The sequence below is a fragment of the Gavialis gangeticus genome, unplaced genomic scaffold, assembly GCF_001723915.1.
Source record: "Gavialis gangeticus isolate Ggan-Ray unplaced genomic scaffold, GavGan_comp1, whole genome shotgun sequence".
NCBI lineage: Eukaryota > Metazoa > Chordata > Crocodylia > Gavialidae > Gavialis > Gavialis gangeticus.
Genome location: NW_017729006.1, coordinates 57,023,947 through 57,040,744, shown reverse-complemented (window position 1 = coordinate 57,040,744; position 16,798 = coordinate 57,023,947). Strand labels below are relative to the sequence as shown.

Here is a 16,798-nt window from a genome sequence, read left to right as displayed (position 1 = left end):
ATTTGTGTACAGGCAGGCAAGAGTCCCCTTGGGGGCTCTGGCCTTGCCCACAGATTGTCATAACAATATAAAATTATATAAATGTATGGCTGGATGGGACCACAGGAGTTTGTTGTCGAAACACATACACAAGGCAGGAACATACCTGTCTAAACTATTCTAGACAAATGTTTCTCTGACCTGCACTTAAAAAGGTTCAGTGACAGAGATTTCACCACCTCTCTAAGGCTAAGTACAGAGAGTCAAAAAGTCCAAGGCTGAATTGATTCAGTCTTTACAGGTTAGTTTAAACTGCAGAGATTAAACTGACTAACATGCAAACAGACATTTACTTTTTGCCGCCACATGCCTGCAGTGGCTCAGGCTAGAAGCTGAGGGCAGTAAAGCATGACTTTTTGGCACACAGCCAGCACAGGGCTGCGTGTTTGCTTCCTCTTCCTGCTGCCCCCCCCAAGGTCTCTGGGATTTGCAGTCCAGAATCACAACAGCGGGACTCTGCAGGGTTGTTCATCACTTCATCTTCCTAATTCCAGGTGCCTCTGGGATTTGTTGTCCACAGTTGTAGCCAGCAATAAGTTTAGCAGGGCAAGGCAGCTCTGTATTCAGGGGAATGGGGGTTTAACCCCCCTTCCCTGGCCCCAGACCACAGATGGGGTTTCCCTCGGGGGGTGGGGCACAGTCCCTGTCTCTCCCCACCCCCCCAACAACCTTTCTCTGCTTGAGCAGACAGCACAACACCATGCTGGGATGCTGGGGGACTGTGATTTAACTTGAACCAGGAAGAGGTCTGGGACAGAAATTTCATAAACTGGTTTCACCCAAATCAGTTAAGTCTGATACTATGTTCAAACAGGTTTATCTTAAATCGGTTTCAGCCATTTTAAAATTGGTTTATGTGAACTGAATTTCTGTTCTGTCACAGGTTTAAACCAGTTTCTGAGCAACTTCTGCCCCTACCCTAAGTGATCTATGCCAGTGCTTAACCATACTCTTAGTACAGAATTTCTTCCTAATATTCAACCTAAACTTTATTTCATTGCAGTTTAGGCCATTTTCTTCTTGTCCAGTTCCTTACAAGAAGCAAGAGTTATGAGGGAAAACAATGTATTTTAGCTGGAGTCCCTTGTATAGTCAGGAGACACAGTGTCACAGGGCAGGGTCCTAGGAGCAGCCGTGATCTCTCCTGGCGCCCCCTACCGTGCCAAGTTAGGGTCCATGCACCCTTGTTCTCGCCCGCCATGTCTTGATGATAAGATTATTTAGGGAGGCTGCCTTTTTGCCCCCTTGGACATGGTACCCCTGACGTACTCCCGTTTGTGCCCCGTCTACGATGACTCCGTGCACTCCCGCCTCAAGGGCTACGCGTGGCTCCTACCACCCCTAATACCATGCCCCAAGCCTCTCAGCTGTCCCAGGTGTTGTTGAGTCAGTTATTAGCGCTCGCCTTCTCCTGGGGCTTCTCTCAGTGTGCGCTCACCCTCTCCTGGGGCTTCTCACAATATATTCATGCCCTCTCTGGGGCTTCTCACAAAGGTCCTCGCCCTCCCTGGGGCTTCTCACAATGCGCTCATGCCCGCACTGGGGCCGGTCTCCCGCGCTCGCGTCGCCTGCACTGGGGCTCTGCTCAATACGGCTCAGGTGGCCTTGGCCTTACCTGGCCCTCAGGACCCCTTTCCGAGTCCCATGCCCCACTGGGGCTTTCCCACAATTGGGGCTCAGGCAGCCTCAGCCTTACCTGGCCCCCAGACCCCCTTTCTGCATTTTACGCCCCCTGGGGCTTCCCGCAATCGGGGCTCAGGCGGCCTTGGCCTTACCTGGCCCTCAGTGTACTGAACCCCCTTGTTGGGGTTGGGGTCAGTGCATCTCCTAACTACTGTGCCCCTCTACGGCACCAGACTGCTGTGCCCTCTACGGCACTAGGAACCCCCATGCTACTGGGGAGTCCCTAAGAGGCCTCCTCCAACCCCTTATAGCCTCACCCGGTCCTCCGGTGTAATGACAACCAACAGAAAACTCAAGCCCCTAGGCTACAACATAAACTCTAAGCCATCTGGCTAAAACGTAAACTCTAGCCCTCTGGCTATCATTATTTCCATCCCCGCCAGGGCTCCTCTGCCTGGTATCCTCACCCATGAGCTGCTCAAATCCTCAGGCTTCCCAACTCTGCCTACTACTAGCAGAGCTCTCTCTTTCACGGCTGCCAGAAGGGAACTGCCTCCTTGGCCTCAGCCTAGGCTGTTTATGTAGGCCAGGCCCTGCCCCCTTCCCGTCAGCTGACCTCTGTGGTTGCCCCGGCAACCCACACCTGTCCTTACTTAGGAGCAGGCACTTCAGTGGCCTGTGACACACAGAACAAAAGGTTTTGGGCTTCAAGCATCCTTCATCAGGTATGAAGCCCCTGTAGATATGCAGGCTAAGGACAGACATTACACACAAACTGATTTAGGTGATCAGAAACTGGTGCACCTGTATTGCATAGTTGACCAATATTTAGATTATGATCCACTGGAATCCCCCAAATCCCTTTCAGTAAAGTAACAACATCATTTAACACAAAAGGTTATTTAATAAATTAATAGACTTCACCGGTGGCACATCTACCATTTATTTCCTGTTAAAGAAATTGAAGATAGATTGCCCTTAAAAAAGTGGGTGTGGGGAATCCCCTGATTGTGAAAGTAGTGGGAAGGGCATAAATTGCTTTAGATGCCTAAGTGATGTGCCTTTCTCTCTGATCTCTTTATATTACAGAGAATGTGTTTTGAGTTGGGTTAGGACTGTACTAATGTGTCCATGACTGTCTGACTCTTTTTTCCCTCCACTTTAATAAGGGCAGGCAACAGACCTGGAGCTAGCCAAGCTCTTTGCTCCAGTCAGTTAACCAGAGTAGCCTCTGCAAAATGGTTCTACTGCTATTCCATGCACAGGGGCCGATTATTCGATTCCTACAAATCTTCCTAAGGCCCAGCCAAAATACTCACACCAGGCACAGAGATCAGAATTTCCCCTCTCATGAGCTGATGCATCTAGCTCTATATAAACTCAGGGGAAACTGTATATTTCCAGGCTGTTTTTGAAATGCTTCTCAGACATAAAACATACTTCTAAAACAAACAGGATGGATACGTCAGACTGGCTGATTGAGACACAGCTATCTCATTTACAGGTATAACAACATCTACTATTGCCTTAGTAATGGATTTCAGAACAATCAGTACCTGAATAGCAATCTATAACACAAAAGAAAAAATAAAGCAGACAATGAATATTTTATCACTGAATACTTGCTATACATAATCATATTATGCTATTATCCCATGCTACGCAGGAAAAAAAGACAGAAAATAAGGTTAGATTTGTGAATGATAATAATAATGATCTGTTAAACTGTTTGATGCATGGATGACAATCCAATAAATGGGTTTTTAAAAGTTAGGGACTGCAAGAGAGGCATCTACCATATAATGAGAAAAATTGAGAACTGAATTTGAGTGAGTGCAAGCAATTCAAAGGAGTCTAAGCAGATTAATTTATACCTTAACACTGGTATTCCCAACATGTGAATTACAACATGAAAAGCTGCAATCAGAAAGTATCAATCTGGGCATTCTTCAGAAAGGAATGGCAAGGAAAATCACATTTTATAAACCCTCACTCAAATCTCACCCTGACTTGAAAGAATCTTGTATTAAAACTGTGTTTTAATTAAGTGAGGACAGGGAATGCCTCCTCCCAAGTGGATTAAAAAAATATGGCTCTAAAACCTTAACAATGGCATTTTTTTTTCAGAATTCGAGTATCCTTGTGAAATATCATATACATCTGATTATGTTTCATTATATTCACATCTATTGACAAACTATCACTTGCAAAAAGAACTTTTACCATTTTAAGTAACAAGCCCTAAAACATCATGCAGAAAGACCAAATGAGAAAATACAACAAGAGTTCTGTAGAGATATATCCAATATTATAACCTGGAAACAAGAAAACTTGGCAAGTGTTAATATTTCTAAGAGAACAAGGCTAGGGACAGACATTCAAAAAGCCTGAGCCTGAATTGATTCAATCTTTGTGGGTTAGTCTAACCTGCCTAGGTTGAACCGGTTAGCAACTGCACAGACATTTTCTCTGGACTGGGAAAATGCCTGTGTATGCCTGCAAACGCTCAGGCTAGAAGCCAGAAGGCGCTAGAGTAGCCCTCCCTTCCCTTCCATAATGCTGAGCTGCGGGGGTATGGCCAGGCCCCAGCAGGACACTGATTAGGGAGGGGTGTAAACCCCAACCCTGCCTGCACCATCTCAGGCTTTTCCCTCGTTGCTCAAGGGGCAGGAGTGTTGCCAGACCCCGGTCCCCAGCTAGCACTCTGAGGCATGGGGGAGGGGTGCAGTGCATGCATTTGTTGATGATACAAATCTCCCTCTCCTTGCTTCTTCATACTGTCTGCAAACCTGACAGGCAAGGGAGCCAGCAAAGAGCTGATAAACACTGTGTTATCAGCCCCCTGCTGGCTTCCTCTCCCATTGACAAAACTAAAGCCTCTCTCCTTAGTTTAAGCTCTTCTTAAAAAGATTTTTCCAAGGAAGGAATGGAGGGACATCACCAGCTGACCAGTTGATTAGCTGCAAAAAAGCTCTAAGTGGACACTGTTCTGTCTGCCTGCCCCAATGAAATTGGACACACACACACACCCCCCTCTCTTAGTGACCAGCTCTGCTCTCTGGGGCAGACAACACATCCCAGCCCAGCCACAGCTGCAAAGCATCTTGGATGCTGTGGGACTCGGGTTTAACTTAAACCAGGAAGGGGTCTTGGAAAGACATTGAATAAAGCAGTTTGACCAAAATCAGTTAAGTATAATACTACATTCAACCAGGTTTATCTTAAACCAGTTTCAGCCATTTTCATACTGTTTTTTGTGCACTGAACTTATATTCCATTACAGGTTTAAACCAGTTTCTGATCACTTAAATCAGTTTGTCCCTAGCCCAGATGATTTCAGTTTCAGTCACCTGCACAGAGTTGGAAACATGGGCCCAGAAATATGACTAGCATATTAGCCTTGGCAATGAAGTGCATTTTAAACATCAGAGCTGCAATGCCAAGTGTTTTATCTGTAAAAAAATGCTTAACCCTTTGCAACCCAGCGGGTTACACTTACAACTAAAGATGATACTAAAAAATAAATAAATTATAACCTTCTTTAGAAAAACATACTAGCTTCTAATAAAATAGCTGTGAGTTTCTGCCTGAGATTTTCTAAGTAGCCCAAGTTTCCAGTAACTTGGCAACAAAATTCCTGACATTACCAAATTTGAAATATTCACGGCTGTCAAAACTTTGGACTTACATAATTTGATTGGACATCACTATCTACACTTTCCATATAAATGACATTAAAATATCAGGACTTCAAAATAACCAAGAAAGTTTAGATGCTAATATTCAAATACTGGTGTTTTGACAGGAGAAGTAAAATCTTACATTTAGACTTTTATACTTAGGTATGTGAAATGACTGGGTACCTTATTATGCATCCAGGTATAGCTTTTGGGTAACTTAGGCCCCATTTTTATAAATGAGATAACCTAGGTCTACCTCAGCTGCAGAATCAGATTGGAACAAGTGAATGTGCTCAATTTCTAATGAAAATAAATTTTTAAAATAGCTTCCTCTTGAGACATAGAATCATATCACAGAATAATAGGAAATTAACATTGGAAGGGACCTCAGGTCATCTAGTCCAACCCCCTGCTCAAAGCAGGACTATTCCCAACTAGATCATTCCAGTGGCTTTGCCAAGTTAGGCCTTAAAAACTTCAAAGGATGGAGATTCCACCATGTTCGCTAGGTAACCCATTCCAGTGCTTCACCACTGAGAAAGTTTTTCCTAATATCCAACCTAAACTTCCCCCGCTTCAACTTGTGACCACTGCTACCTTTTCTGTCATCTGTCACCACTGAGAACAGTATAGCTCCATAATAGCCTGTAGCCTCCAGTCTGACCATCTCAAACAAAAGTCTAATAACCCCATCTCCTGAAAACTCTTGAAAAAGATGCCATGAAAAAATACTCCATTCAAGCCCAGATTCATTTTTCTAAACGACCAAAGAAAATTGCTCCAGAACCAGTTCCCAATACATATTTCATCTTCTACAATATAGAACCTGCACAAATCAACATCAAATTACAGCACAGATAAGAACCAATTCCTAATTACTTTGAGAATTCAACAGTGTAGGCAAAATATGCAAAGCTGAAATCTGAGTGGTTTTATACTTAGCTTTGGATGGTTCTGGGGGTTTCCTGGAATCCTATCATGTCAGTTCCCTTTTATTATACTCATTAGCACACTTTCAGATCTATCTCTATCATATTTCTAACCCTCATTGGCTGAGCTTAGAACCAGAAGTCTGGGCTGGGTTAGAGATGAAGGACTGAGGAGACCAGAATTATACCGAGGCACTTAAGACCACTTAGACCAGTACCAGGTAGAATACAATCTGTTCCTAGGTATACATTCCCTGCATTGAAAATAAACAGGCTGTTGCTGCGAAAGGCAACCAACATGAACGAAGACTTCTAAAATAACCTGGATGCACTCAGAGTATACTCCTACATGAGGAATGTACACAGTAGGTAGCACTCCACATAAAGAGACTGTTAAATTATGGCAGATATAGGATTTCAGACAGCTAGTATACCTATCAACTGCATTCCAAGAGTTTTATCAATTATTCTGGTCACTTTTAGAAATGAATGAAGGGTATAATTGGTCTTACATATTATTTTTTCCCCATAAAGTACTATAGTTTAATATTAAAGGCTAATAAAAGCCTGCCTTTTGTGCTGCACGTGATGAATTTGAAAAAAGAAGCCATTCATATAAATGCATTTATAAGGGTAGTTTTAGCACCAGAGAAGATGTGCAATGAGAACAAGTATTGGTGACCTGTTCATTCCAGTTTCCAGAGGGCCTGTTTTAGGGGACAGGAAGCCTACCCATGGCCCCATCTTTCCTAACAACCCACCCTTGGCTGCTTAACAGAGGGGTACACCTTGATTATACTCCACTTTTTTTCTGACCAGCACAGCTCTCTCTCCTGCTCCTAGAAACCCAACAGTGTTAATAATTTGTCCTGTATATTTTATTTTAATCACATATTTTTAACTTTGATTAACCTCTGATTAACACCAATGCTGAGCCATCTGATCTATAGGACCTATTGACTTTAACTTCCAGTTTTCAACATGTCCTACTGTGATTTAGTTGCTCAGAACTTGGAATTTCAAGAAACAAATCACTCTCACAGTGAGGTTATTCAAATATAAAATTCAATTCAGTCACTGATTTGCTTCCAGGTCATCAGAAAGTATTTTGTGCTTTTAGCAGCCAGGGCCAATGGTGTCATTTTGATGGTGGTTTTTAATAAGATAAAGGAATGCTAAGACAGAACTAGAGAGGGAATACATTTCTAACTGCATAAGTAAACATGGATTTATTTCAGAGTCTAATAAGTACTGCAGAATGAGTAAGTTTGTTTAATGCAAATAGGTATCAGCATGAAACCCAGTTTTGTTAAACAATGCATTACCTTTCTGCTATCGATTGTCCTGGGGAGTAGAAATCCTCTCCAGCAAGGTAGGCAGCTGCAGTTCCTCCTCCAAAGTAGATCTTCCTAAGAAAAGGTGCAATTTTGTTGTTTACCAGAAGTGCTCCTAAACCAGTGGGGAAGCCAAAGATTTTATAGAATGAAACGGCCACAAAGTCTGCTGTGTGAACTGTTAAGTCTAACGGAGAGGTGCTGACAAAAGCAGCTGCATCCAGGAGAACAAACCACTTCCCAGGTATTCTGACAGGGCAGAGCTCGCTGGCTTTAATCTTCTGAATCCATGACAGAGGATATTTGGTACCTGAAAAATTGCTCTGAGCGGGATAACAGAAAAGATGTGGTGTGGTGCAGTTTTGTTCTTTGGCTGGTTCCTTGTTTTTCTCTAATAACAACATGTCCTTTGGTTGCACGGGAACAGATAGCACATTCATTACAGCAGTTATCCCCCTCATGCCCACCACAGAAGTATGACTGTCAGTTAGGTAACAAAACCGACTGCTTGGTTCCTTTGTGCCTTCAGGTATCCAAGGGAATGTTTCAGCTACCAGTTTAAGTGCAGCTGTGCTTCCAGATGTGAAAATGACAGTGTAATCTTCTGCAGCAGTGTTGAAATGTTGCAATATTCTGCAAAACAAAAGGAAATGGAGACACTGAAGGAGATATTTTCTTGTACCATTTCTGTATTTTATAACTATTTTACATTTTTTCCTCACAAAGGTAACACAATTCCCCACCCCACCCCCAACTATATAATCTGCTCCAAGCACCTAAATGAAGCCTGTCTAGGTTAGCTTAGCCAAATACTGCTTTAGTTAGCAGAATAGAGTTGCACCAGTCAGATTGGTTATTCTGCTCACACTTTGCAAGATCAATGCAGCCGAGTTGCAATGTTACTAAGCGCAGCAGCATATGGCCCAATTTCTAACACATACAGATGCAACTCTGCCTTGTACTGAAGACAAAAAAAAGAGTTTCTATTGACTTCTAAGGGAACAGAAAAGGGTTGTGACTGGGCCTGGTAAACCGTATCTTGAGGCTGAATGAGGCCTGACTTATCATTAACTTTTAATGAAATAAAAACTGGGTGATATTCACTCTGTACAGCTGAAAGCACAGACTCAGTTTTTAGTGTAAATTTCATATGGCAAAGTTTTGACATCTGATGCTGGTACTTAAGTAATAAATAAGCTTTCTTCTGGCTCTCTCCACAAGAGTCAACTCTAACCAGTATATACTGTGAAGTAACTCCATGTTTGGGTCTTGTGGTTTTGTTAAAAAAGAAGAAACATGCAGGTCTCTTGTACCTGTGGCTGTGAAGGCAGATATCAGTAAATCAGCATTACTATTTCTGACAGATAATATGAAGTTTTGTTTCTCTTGGGTATTGGACGAGCTTCTTTTGGATTTGAAAAATATTAATTCTGCTGTTAGTAAGAAAAGATTTGTTACACCTCCCTATGTTTTTTAAGGATGTTGAAATTTCAGTACTTAGAAAGAAACGTATGTCTGCATCCATTTCATATATGTCAGTCTATTTTAGGTCACAAATTGTTTGGAGTAGAATAATATCTTTCTGTAATAGATATTCCATCCTTATTCCCTGGGCATTCCTACTGAGGTCATCAATGACACTGTGTAATGAATACATGATTACAGAATGACACTATACACATGATTACAGAATTTTACCCTCATTAAAAATACAATAAGGAAAGACAGCACCTAGAATAAATACATCTGTATTCAAATCGTGACGAGTCTCTGTACACTTAATGAGAATCTCCGCTTCTTCACAGGACAGCCTAAAATAGAGGCAACCTAGTAATTTCCAATGAGCCAGACAAAGGAAACTAAACAGGTCTCTTTGGCTAGGGACAGGCATTACACATAAACCAGTTTAAGTGACCAGAAACTGGTTTAAACCTGTAACAGAACAGACGTTCAGTGCATATAAACCAGTTTCATAATGGCCAAAACCAGTTTGAGATAAACCAGGTTGAATGTAGCTCAGACTTGAGCTCAACCTGGTTTATGCAATGTTTGCTCCAGATTCCTTCCTGGTTTAAGTTAAACCAGAGCCTGCCAGCATCCCAGCATGCTTTCTGGGCTGGGCTCTCTGTTCCAGCCCAGCAGGGCTGTTCCTACCCCTCTGCTCCCCAGCCAGAACAGGGACAGCCAGGGGCGGGGGTCTAGCCAGACGCTGGCCCTATAATGGAGCAAGGAAGAAGTTTATTTCCCCCCTCCCTCCCCTGTCTCACCAGTACAGATCTGCACTTCTCCATGCTGGCTGTTCCAGTGGCGGAGGAATGGCAAACCTGGGCAGTAGCCTTGGCTGAACTGACCAGAGAGAGGTTTAATTTCCTCCTCCCTGTCCCATCGGCAGGGACTGAGCTGTGTCTGCCGGGTGCTCTCCCCTCACTGCTCTGGTGGCAGGGATGGGTGCAGCAGACATCAGCTGGCATGGCCCCTGAGGCAGAGGGGGCAGGGAGGGGGATTATTCCCCACATCTTCCCCCCACTGCCCCCTGGTCTGCCTGCCCCAACTGCCCCACCGCTCATTTCCTGCTTGGGGCAAGTGGTGAAATAAGCCCAGAGTGTTTCTATGCAGTTGCAAATCAGTTTATCCTACGCAGGTTAGGCTAACCTGAAAAGATTGAATCAGTTTAGGCTCTTGCTTTTGAATGTCTGTCCCTAGCCCTTAGGAGGTAGAGGACTAGCATTGGCTCTGATATAGTACTTTTTCCTACTTAGGGTTCTCTTTTTCTCTCAATTCTTATTCATAAGCTCCCAATAAACAATCAGTGGAAAAGGCACATAATCATCTTGCCCATTAAATAGATGAGATTACCAGTCTTATATAGAGATCAAACCAAAGCATATGCGTTGTTTGCTCAAAGGGAGTGGCTGAATTGGAGGAAATTAAGGCAAAGAAAATTAGAGGGTCCTCATTTACTAGAGTCGACCACAGTGCAGAGCACCACTGAATAGTGCCATGTATCTGTCCTCTCTGGATGGCTGCCAGCCAGCTCCATTTACTACAAATTTCACACCAAGTGCACACCTCAGTCTCAAAGGGTTCCAATAAATTCTCACATATTTTAAGCAATGGAAGGTTACTTTTCTAGGGCTGCCAGAAACTAAGATGCAATTACTCTAGACACAACTACATTAAGTTACAGACTTCCTGAATCAGATTCAGATCCTTTAACATCTGACTCTTTTTCTTTTCACAGACCTAGATCAGAATGTTAAGGCTGATTCTACTGTGCAGATTTCAAGTACTACTGGACAGAAACAAATAATTATACCTCTGCTGATGAGGAACTGACAATGGAGCTCAAAGGTCATGCTGAAATGAGATTAACTATATCTTCACTGAGAAACGTTTTTGCATTAGGAAGAACAGACTGCAGCACAATTATTCCTAAGCCTATAGTGTAGCTTTCTGAAACTGAATGTGATCATCATGCCCTTAGATCAGTGGTCACCAACCACTTGATCTCGTCTGGTTGATCGTGGAGCCTCTGACAGTTGATCTCAGTCTGTCAGAAGTTCCATGATCAGGAGCAACAAGGCACACATGGCTGGGCTGAGCCATGCTCCCTAGGCTGGGTTCAGTGAGTGGGGTCAGAGCCCGGGCAGCTTGTCCAGGAGGTGGGGGGGCAGGGCAGGGCAGGCGGGGAGTAGTAGATCCTCGGGTGCCAAAAAGTGATTTTCACCACAAAAAGGTTAGAGACCAGTGCCTTAGATCTTCAATGAGCCAGGAAGTCTTAGAATTTGTTAAAAAATACTGATAGCTTAATTTGAAAAACAAGAGAGAAGTAAAGAAGGTACTTTTGAAATTGACCATGTGAATTGCTGTAAGTATTCAGTCAGAGAGAACATTTTAATGATAATTTACAGAAGAACCAAACTTCTACACTGGATTATGGGAGCACTTACCCTGGAGAAAGACTGTGGAAAAGATGTGCTCATAGTGAGAAGGAGGCATTGGCATGTCAGTCTATTTATCTCCCTTGTCATTCAATCTGGAGCAAAGGCATGTCTTTGTCCAGCCTTTATCTGCCTTGTCCATTTAGACTGAAGGCTCTTGTGTGCATTATGGTTGATTCAGGTCACTATATAGTAGTCATATGCTCCAGGGAACAGACTTTGAAGAAGTATAAAATCTTGAAGTAGTTTTTAAATAATTTGTATAATTGAGATTTAGGAACAATTAAACAGTTTCTGGAATAAGATTAATAAATTACTGTTGCTGTATTTGATCTTCACTAGCTACTTCAATTTAGTATCAGTGGATGGCTTTCAAACTATTAAACAAGCTTTAGGATAACAATTTCAAAAGTGCCTATATCCCTTATTCAAAAGGCACTTAGAGCCACATTTTCAAAGTTAGTTGGTGACAAAAGTTGCAGACATGCCAGCTGAGATCTACAAAAGCATCCATCAGTTTAAACACCAAAAAATCAGATCGACTTCAATGGAAATTAGGCACTTCTGTAAATTCACTCAACATCTACTCCTATCTATATGCTATGTGACTAAATATGTTGCAAATCTGGAACTTAGGCTCTGAGGTCATTTAGCTGCTTTTTAAAAATGTAGCCATTGGCATTCAATTCATTGCTTTGGCTGCAGCATTTTTAATATTCTGAACATAAAAAATGAACTACCCATTTAAAGCAAACTACTCTCAAAATGTAACAAGAACACCTGTGAGCACTTCAGAGCAAGCTTTATAACATATATCCATCAACCCTTGAACTATAGCAGCACTGCCATAACAGAATCAGTGTAGGCATGGACAAGAACACTTAGATACTGTTGAAAGGCAACCACAGTTCACAGCACTATATCCTTCTTTCTGACATGAATATGGGGAAGCTCTGACTATTACACATAGGATCCCTAATGCTCTATGTCTCGGTGTAAAACATATCCCATTATAGTGAAATGTAGTTCACCTTTATTATACTCTTGAAGATTTATAGCTGCATATAAGACTTGGTTGGCAATAGAACTAAAGACTTACAAGAGAAAACTCTTATGCCTTGATACAGGTTTCCCTCGATTTATGCTATACATGTGTTCCCGGAGAATGGCACATAAATTGAATTCACATAAAGTGAACCCACTTTACAATGTAACAAATAGGGATAGGTTCCCATGGCAGTGAGGAGGGAGGGAGTGAGGGGCTGGGACTAAGGAAGGGGCGAGCAAAGGGGTGCTGCTGCCAGGGCTGCACAAAGCAGCAAAGCAGGGGGAACAGAGTGGCACTCACCCCAGCCTTGGCTGCAGTGGCTCCTGGAGTGGCTGGCGACAGCTGCCTGCAGCTGTTGGGTTGCACCATGCTCTGCCTGTCCCCACTCACTTCTGTGGGCAGGTGGTGTTGGCTTCTCCTGGGGCTGCTGCAGCTAGCGCTGGGGCAAGTGCTGTGCCCTGCACCACCCGGGGCTGTGCTTGTCTGCACTCACCACAGCCCATGCTGGAGTGGCCCGAGGAGCAGCCAACACCAGCTGCCTATACCACAACACAGTATACCTCAAAAGCTAGGGTGAGCCCAGGCACAGGGGGAAAGGCAGAGCATGGTGCAGCCTAGCAGCTGCAGGCAGCTGGCGCAAAAGCCCTTTCCCCTCCCCCCACAGACTTACCTGCTTGGGTGGGGGGGCATCTATGCTGATTGCATAAGAGTGAATTTACCTCCCATATAACAAATTATGGGTCTAAATATGCTCATCGCATAAGAGCAAATTCCATATAAAGAACCCACAGAAATCAAGGGAAACCTGTATACAGTAGTTTACTGCTCCAAGTAGCCGTATCATTTTATACTACTACTTACTTTCACTTCTGAAAAAACATGCAGCAATAAAGGACTAATGGGACGATTGTTTCCTTAAGTACACTGATGAGGCTGCTACCTTAATTACAGCCTGCCTAAGAACTCTACTCCTGTTTCAGGAGGACGGTACACCATCTTCTTAGGGAAAAACTCAATTCTGATTACAAAATTTGCTAAGGATGAAGAAGCCATCCCAACCTGTGAACATCTCCACTGACTTTTCCACTGAGGCTACTAATGGAGGAGCTGTATTAATCTGTGGGCATATCTGACGCTTGCAATTAGGGTGCCTCAATAAACTCTGGCAACAGTTTGACCCAGGGTGGAGCAGCCCAGGAGAACTTTCTTTTCTACCCAGGAGAACTTTTACAATCTTTTATCCAATGCCTGATGAAGGGTGTTTGTGCCCAAAAGCTTGCAATTCAAGAATTTTTTTTGCAAAAATCTTGTTGGTCTAATAAAAGATAATCACTTCTGCCACGAGCCCTGATTGTCTGTAAAGCACTGGCTTTTCACATTGTGAGCAACTTCAAACAAAAAAAAATCATTTCAGTTTTGAGCATTACCTTTGGGAAAAAAAAGAAATATTTAAAAAAGATATTTCAAATAGAATATTTCATTTGGAAAATGTCACAGCAGAGCAGTTTGCTTTTTTCCCTGACATGCTCCATTGCAAATTTTTTCTTTAAAGCATCAGCTAAATCTAAGATGATCTTGCTCCCAGAAATGTCACTTGAAACTCTTCCATTGACCTCAGGCAGGTTAAGAATCAGGTCCTTTGGTAACAAACTGCAATAATCATTATCATCAAAAGTGTGACATAAGATACTTGAGAGGACTAAATACTGTGACTTAAATATAATTCAAACTGAGCCTGTATTATGCAGCTCTGCCCCTTCTAGATATATTTTTCTCCTATATTTATGTGCAATGAACAAAAGAGTAGATACAGTGCTGTCTTCAATAAAAGTGGACAGAGCCAGGCCAAAGTACATGTGCATCATTGAAAACATAGCATGCCCTGACATTTATCCTATTTTCTCCCAAGGGCAGCAGTAAAAAGTGGCAGCATAGCTTAAAAACATCCACTTGGAGCTCTGATTTAAACAGCAGTTTTCTGAATTTAAATAACACAGCACTCTTTAAGGTATGAAATGTCTCTTTTATTTTGGTAAAAATAAGACTTCTTGACTCCATGGATGCTATAGCATCATGTAAAACAACAGATTTCCTTTCTACATCAGATACATCTCAATTCCAGATCAAAACCCCAAAGCAGGTTGAAATCCATAAATATTTTATCAACCCAGCATCTTAAAGCAAGGAACCTCATCTATCAAGTCTGCCTTTCTAACACAGAAAATTCTTTTGGCAAGGAGAAATATTGTCAAGTATCCTTTTTTCAAAGTCATTTTTCAGTACACACCAAAGCTGCACTATCTTCCTCTTGTGCACACTGACACAAGTATAGCTCCATTAAGTTCATCAAAATAACCATGGATTTACATTGGTAAAAATGAGTAACATGTTTGCAGTCCCCAGGCTGGGGCATAGGAGGTAACTGATGGGGAATGGAAGTTGGAAGACCTTGGAACTTTTCCTGGCTGCCATTTGGGGCCAGGAAGGCAGCTTTCCCCACTTCATGGATGCTACTGGATTCTGGGCTATTTTTTTTCCTTTTTTCACCTTCCTCCAAGATGATCCTGCCAGTACTAGAAAACCCAAGGTTTCCTGGCTGGAGGGACCTGCTCTTCCAGTGTGAGTCACACTGGGCACATCTATGCATGCAATTATTGCACCTGAATTTTCTGCACAGAAAATTCAAGTGCATTAAACTGCACCCGGGCATACATCTGAATGTGCACCCATGTCACAAGCAAATTTGCTTCCAAAGGTAGCAGTTCAGTCCGGAGCTGCTCCTGCCCCCCTGTTGTGCTTGCCCCTCATGAAGCAGCCAGGGGGAGCTTCAGGCTCCCCAAGGTGCCAGCCTGGGCTGACAGGGGACACGGAGGTCAGGCCTGGGCTCCACAGAGTGGGGAGGGGATTGTCCCAGAGCCAGAGGGAGCTCTCAGTCATGCGAAGCTCAGGATTGCATCCTGGCTTGGCGGTGCTGGCTTGGGGTGATGCCCTGTGCCTAAGCACCAGCAGTGCCCTGATCTCTCTCCTCACTTAGCTTGCAGGCAGTAGAGGAGGCTGAAATGAACTTGCTGGATCAGTCTGTCACCAAGAAAGGTAAGAAGGCATCCACCTGCTGGGTGAACTCAGACCCTCCTTCAGTCTCTGGGGCCAGCTCTCAGTGAGTGCCAACCTCTGTGCCTTGAGGTCACCCTGCCTCCTAGCACACTCAGCCAGAGGGAGGACATCTATGAGCTGCAATCCTCTAGCCCATGCTCTGCCCCTGCCTACTGCAGGGGGAAGGTGGGAGCTGACCAGCAGTAGAACTGGGGGGACCCACATCTCACCCCAGTCCTGGCACTGCTCAGCTCCCACCTCCCCCTCAGCACTGGGCAGGAGTCTCCATGTGAGCTAGGGGATCCCTGCTCATTGCTGCCCTCCCTCCAACTGAACGCCTTGGGAGGCAGAGTGATGCCGAGGTCCAGGGGACGGCATGGGCCGATAGCCGGCCCTGGAGACAGGAGTAGGGTCCAAGGCCACTGAGAGGGCAGATAACTCCTTACCTTTCTTGATGACTAACTGATCCAGCAAGTTCATCCCCACTTCCTCCACCACCTGCAAGCAAAGGAAGGAGACAGTTCAGGGTGCTGCTGCTGCTTGGGCATGGGGCATCGCCCCAAGCCAGTACCGTTGAGCTGGGCTGCAATCACAAGCTCTGCATGGCTGGGAACTCTCACCCACTCCAGGACAGCTGCCCCCCACTCACTGGAGCTCAGGGCTTAGCCAGGCAGTAGCTGTGGCCTCTTGCTGTCTGGGCTGACCAGGAGCAAACTGCACCTGGTCAGCATCTACACATGAGCTACAGAGCATTAAACTAATGTGGCATTTTCTAGTACTTGTCTCTGTCAGGACTAGCAAATGATGCATTAAACTAATCTATTGTGCAGTAAGTGCCATATGTGCAGACAGTGACACTTAACTGCACATTATATTAATCTAATGCATTTTGTGTAGACACACCCACTGACTGCCAAATTTGAGATCATGGAGGATTTTTTCACCTAGGTCAAACTAGCATGGACTCTGTAGGTATGTGTGAGTGTGTGTGAAGGGGCGGGGCAGGGTATCCTTTCCTCTGCAGCAAAACTAACCACTTCCTGTCACTGCAGTGGGAGGTTATTAATGGTACCCTCATCAATCCTGCTTTTACCTATGACATTTTACAGGA

At 43.8% G+C, this 16,798-nt stretch overlaps 1 protein-coding gene across 2 annotated transcripts in view; it reads right to left on the bottom strand.

Annotated features, from left to right (window-relative positions):
* The window catches only part of MOCOS (molybdenum cofactor sulfurase), a 494,081-nt gene that overhangs the window by 283,423 nt on the left and 193,860 nt on the right, over positions 1–16,798 (bottom strand). For both annotated transcript variants that reach the window (XM_019509228.1, XM_019509230.1), the window contains exon 4: positions 7,597–8,238. In XM_019509228.1, the coding sequence (XP_019364773.1) occupies positions 7,597–8,238 (642 nt within the window). The remainder of the gene's footprint in view (positions 1–7,596; positions 8,239–16,798) is intronic.